Raw genomic sequence first — 5659 nt, 5'->3', positions numbered from 1 at the left:
GTTTCGGGCCCTTTACAGGTCCCATCGGTTGACTGAGGTGGTACAGTCTTCAACCAGTTATGTCTAATATTGAAGCAAACACAGTTTAAAGTTTTTGAAAATATATCGAAATCAGAACAGATAATTATAATGGCACATCTTGTGTCATGGGTAATTTATTATTTAATGATTATATAGCACATAGCCAATGCATTGATGGAGTAGAAACTCTAAGCTCGTCCAACAAACTCACACAAAAATTTCATTACAAACTTTATGAAGTGTACAGACGTTTGTGATCTTCCTACTTCATGCAAGGCCTTCTTTGAAGACGGTCAGTATAATATGGAATTTTATTGCGAGTTGTCTAAAAAACGTGGGCTATATCATTTAATGCAATCTTTAGTAGCACTGCAGATTTAGTCATCAGTCCTCAACGCTCTCTTCATCTGGTGCAGGTTTTTCGCAAATGGATGGATATTTCTCCTCACACGAAACAACTGAAAGCTCAGGTTTGTCAGAAGTAACATCTATAGCACCACAAGCAATTTGTTCATTTATTGGTTTCTCGTCTTTGAAAGGTATTGGCTGTTCGTTACTCCAGAAAGCAGCTTCCGGTATAGATTGACCTGAGAGAAATAATAATTATTTAAATCACGCAAAAACCACATAAACTAAGAGCGTACGACTGCTAACAAAAGAAATCCATATTTACTACTCAGAACACTTAGTCTAAAACTAACTCAAAAAAAAAGTATCTTTTGCATTTAACCGCTGATATTGTGAGACGATAGCCTTTTTGGGGTGATCCAAGACATCGTACTTCGAAATTTATTATAAAGTCATAATATGTGAGAAGCGTAGATGAAAACAGACTTGTCACTATTGCATTGGATAGTAACAAGCTGATTGCTTAGTTGCGTTCTATATAGAGAAGACGTGAGATTATAGTGTTTAAAAGTTTCGCGTTCAGAAGATTCCTTACCAAAAACAGTCAACCAAGCTTCCACATCTTCATAATATCTGAATCCTATGAAATGCACATTAGTTTTCTCTTTTGTCTTCTCTTGTAACATTTTTTTTGTATAGATCTCTTTAATCGCTAACGCTTTTTCAACAGTGTAGACTGTAGACGGATATGCTTCTTCTTCCAGACAATTCCAGACCGAATCATTCCAAGATTTCACTTCTGGTACGAATTTATAGCATCTGCGTGTTTGTTTGTCCAACCTATATTCTGAAAGAAGAAGAAATTTATTTGTATTAATATTTATTCATTTCCTTACCCATAGACTGTGAGGGTGTATATGACAGACACTGTCCAGAACATCCTGGAAAGAATTCAAGTTGAAACAGTTTCTCACGCCAATTAATTGTAGTATAAATTCCGAACCAGAGACTGGTGGAATTTACAAACAAATATGGAAAAATATTACACTGTTTGATTAGAGCGTGCAGAAGGTAATGACAATCGAGTTGACAATTTTAAGTAGGTATCACAAGTTTGCAAAATACCCTTGCAATATACAATAACCTTAATAGCCGATTACTCAGAATGTCTTTTGAACACATTTCTGAGAAAACAGAGAGAAAGAACGAAAGTACATATACTTGACTACCACAAATGATAAATAATTACAAAATAAAATCACAAACAAAGCAAGTACTCAATTAAATCACAAAATTATTTACAGAAAGATAAACAAGGACAATGTATAAAGATATTTTGTGTGGTGCCCGTCGCGGTAACAAAAGTGTAAGTGTAATATGTCTAAACTGATATCGCGTTCGGTGGTTCTTAAACCTGAGTCCCTAACCCCGGTCGACTGTATTATTGTTGGAGCATACCAGCTATCATATCCTGTTAAATTGCTATTATGATTCAAAGTTGTTGTTTATGCCATGGGAGAGGCAAGAGTCTAAAACAAATATCAGATATATGTAAAATTAAGACATATAATAAATGTAACGTGGAAACCAGCGGGTGCCGTCTATTGCCTTTAACTTCTTAGTTACTATGTTTCTAAATATTTTATTAGTGATACGTCTAGCTAATGGTAAAGGAAAAACATTATGAAAAACTGTATGTCGAAAAAAGTTCACAACTGTTAGAAAACATATGAAGTTTCCAACCTGCATTGTGCCAACCTTTACTCAATCCTTATAGGAGAACCATGCTTAACAATGGCAATAGTGTTACCCTTGTCAATAGCCGTGGGACCACATTGCTCATCTTCCGGTTTTTCAACTTTCTTGTAGCAAACGAAAGGTCGCGTGGAATCGCAGTTTTCCGTCGCCAGTGTACCGTCGGGCTGAAGCAGGAGACATATGTCCTTTCCTTCGATTCTATCGTAGTTTGGTTCGCCTTTACCCCACTTGGCTGCTGATTTACCTATAGGTTTACCTGAAAACAGTTTGGGTTTTCATTATACAACAGTTGCACTTAGTGGATGGAAAACGGACAGGGACAGAGGGCAGACCACGAAAGAGATGGTGGGATAACTTGGACGCGTTTGTAAGGGCTGGCCTGGTATTGCGAAGAACCGGGATATGTGAAAATCGAGAGGAAAGTTATTAAAAAAAACAATTGCACAATCACAAAGAGGTTCAACGTAACCGTAACCTACTGTTCCTCTCTTTCCAGTGCAATCTACTTTTGGTTTAGCTCTGAAGCATCTTAGATATAACTTGTTTAAATCTCATTAATTAGTTCCACTTGTATTTAGTATACATTTGGCACTCCAAATGTTACACTTAACACAATATGTAGTGAGACCTGAACGATGACACGGATAGACTGCGAACGATTAGAACCATTTGAGATGTGGTGCTGGAGAAGAATGGAGGGAACCAGTTGGACGGAAAGAAAAATCAATAAAGAGGTGTGAAGAATAGTGCAGGAAAAGAGAAGTCAAAGAGAAAAGTTTTCTTAGAAGCACCTTAGAAGGGTAGATTGACGGGAAGGGAGGCCAAGCTTTCTTGGCCAAGACGAAACTATTTAGATCAGATAGAGGAAAAGAGTTGTGGTCGTGTCGGCTCTGAATGCCGAAAACCAGTACAACGATATATAACAAAAACACGTAGCAGCATAATTAATAAAGTTAAGGTACGTATTGAGACAAAATCTTAAACCATACTTACGATCAATAGAAAAATATGCTCCATTGTAAGTTTTTATTCCCGTGTAGATACTAGTAGGTACGTTGAAGCCATCCCGCGTCAGATCCTTCATCTTCTCGAGAAGGTCCAGGCCCGTTGGGGACCCAAGGATAGCATCTGCACAAAGAATACGTTACACCTAAATTAAGGCCTTACTCAGAGTCTCGGCAGGCGCGAGTGCGCGTAAGTTAAATATTCGTGGACTTGCATTCACAGTGCCCACGGGCGGGCACGGTCGCGGGTGCACGCTCGCCGCGCGGTTAAATATATTGGTTCGGTCCGCCCGTAACTTTCACAGTGTTTGGTCAAGCGTCTGTTTGGGATTTCGACGTGTGGATCTACCCGCTCGTAGCCGCTTCGGCACTATGAAAAGGAAAACGCCAAGACCTGCGAGACCGCGCCAGCCGCCGCGCCCACGCCTGCACTCTGAATGAGCCCTAAAGCATTTAGAATTTGCATCCTGATTAAATAACCGGACTCGAACTTTTTATACGAGATGCCCATATAACTACTTCAGGTTTCTTTTTCTACACGTTTCCAGACTGGTGTCGAAAAAATCGCTTATTGGGAAGCCGTCGTGAAAATAGCTTATTGGGATGACGAAATAGATAAAACGCATTGACCTACCTTCATTTTCACAAGTCTTTTTAGCTCCATCAAACGCTTTAATGGCGGTGTGTAGTTTCAACCATCCATTCAGCTCTGGATAAAACTTGTAGTTGAGCGAACCAGACTCCTGCGCACCTTTAGTAAAACCAGATCCTTAATTTGTGCTGCATAAAAACCTTAAAAATATATATAATGCTGCCTTGCTTTTCCTCGAGTAAATAACTCAGCATAATAACCAAAAATATAAAAAACCCGACTGAGCAAAAAAACCTAAAATCGAAATTAATACACGTTTTCTTGATTATACGACGAGCGTTTTAAAGTATTACCAAATACAAAAGTACAATTATGCAAAAAAGTTATTGGAAATTTAACTTAAAAGATTACTTACCGTACCACGGAATAAAAGCAAAAACAATAAAACACTCTATCTTCATGTTTATTTAGCTAGGGTTCACCTCGATAAAAGTATTCCCTCGACTGACATTTACATTTTAGGAACGGTAGCATTTAAACGAAATCGAGTCTTATCAGGTCCACAGGTATTTTACTCCGTCTAAATTCTTTAGATAAACTCTACGTCTTCTCACATAGTGTTCAAAATTGTTTAAATTAGAAACAGGTTACACCTCGCATGTGGGCATCCACACATATAGAGTGCTATGAAATATTGAGTTTCCAAATCAATAACTCAAATAATCAGTAGGTGTGAGCTTACGTGGAAATTCCTAAATATGTTATTTTTCATTTTAAATTTTTATTGAATTGATATTCAATTATTTTTTGTGAAATCATTCCACTAGTTTGTTATAATTATTAATACAAAGATCGAACACTCAGAAAAAACCCTTTCGATCCGGCCGAATTCGAACTGACGTCTTCTAGCTTACCGTGCCAGACGCTATACCAACTAAACCACGGAACGAACCAGCGGACCTTACGAATTTTTCTATGTGCTTGCGTCGTGTCTTTGTATTTGGTTTTTTCAACGACTTTTTAGTCGTAGCGCCATCTATGAGAAATCTATGAAAGATTTATCACCCAGTTTTGTCGCTATTCGCTGTATTTTAAATTTTTATTGAATTGACATTCAATTTTTTTTTATATTGCTCCACTAGTTTGTTATAATTATTTTTCATGTTTAAACTGCTGCATTGTTAGTTCTTATTAAAGAGCACACTACCATTTATAATATTCTAAAACATTTCATTAACAGCCTGTATTATCAAATACGCGTCATACTCATGTTACTATGTCAGTAGTAGAGATTCCATCGGCTTATAATAGTTTGTGTCGTTTTCCTCACGACCCGCAACGGTTCGTGTACATAACTTCATTCTAAACGTGTTCGTCAGGTCGTTGTCATCATTTCAATAATAAGCCCGTACGTTTTTATTAGCATTTAAACATTTTAAAAACTAATTTTATGCAACGTGGTCATTGATGATGAAGAAAAATAGACGACTATGATTAAGAAAGGAAAGAAACCAATTTTCTTTTGAAAAAAGAAAATTGTAGTAACCTGAATTTAATTTTTTTTAATGTAAAAATAGATACACTCTAGGCTTTTTACCCTTTCGTAGAATAGCCTTCAATTGTAATTTTCAGAATATTCTGGACTTTCTAGACAATAGAAGAAGGGATGATGAAAGTGGAACTAAATTGAAAAATTTCTACACACACTCTCCGAGAAACCATACGGTTTCTAAGGCAGTAAGAAGGCGGAAAATGTACCCCAGTTAATGTTCGCGCCGGTATTTTTGGATCTAAAAGTAGCTTAACCAACCTTTAAATGAATTATTGGGAAAACGAAATAATTTCTTTAAATAAATGATAATAATAAATGTTCATTTTAGTTCGGAAACCATGTTAAGAAAATAAAACTCATAATTTCATAAAACATATGAGATGT

The 5659-nt window shown here is 36.8% G+C and overlaps 1 protein-coding gene across 1 annotated transcript; it reads right to left on the bottom strand.

The window, feature by feature from the left end:
* Positions 1-405: 405 nt before the first annotated feature.
* LOC113239985 lies at positions 406-4203 on the bottom strand. The gene is made up of 6 exons (XM_026477175.1): positions 4139-4203; positions 3766-3882; positions 3121-3255; positions 2180-2383; positions 965-1216; positions 406-608 (listed from the first exon to the last, which is right to left on the bottom strand). The coding sequence occupies exons 1-6, from the start codon at positions 4182-4184 to the stop codon at positions 406-408; spliced, it is 957 nt and encodes a 318-aa protein (XP_026332960.1). The 5' UTR covers positions 4185-4203.
* Between the last annotated feature and the right edge of the window lie 1456 nt (positions 4204-5659).

This window comes from Hyposmocoma kahamanoa, unplaced genomic scaffold, assembly GCF_003589595.1.
Source record: "Hyposmocoma kahamanoa isolate Upper Pololo Valley unplaced genomic scaffold, ASM358959v1 119, whole genome shotgun sequence".
In the NCBI taxonomy this organism is placed as follows: domain Eukaryota; kingdom Metazoa; phylum Arthropoda; class Insecta; order Lepidoptera; family Cosmopterigidae; genus Hyposmocoma; species Hyposmocoma kahamanoa.
This window is presented reverse-complemented; position numbering and strand designations above follow the sequence as displayed.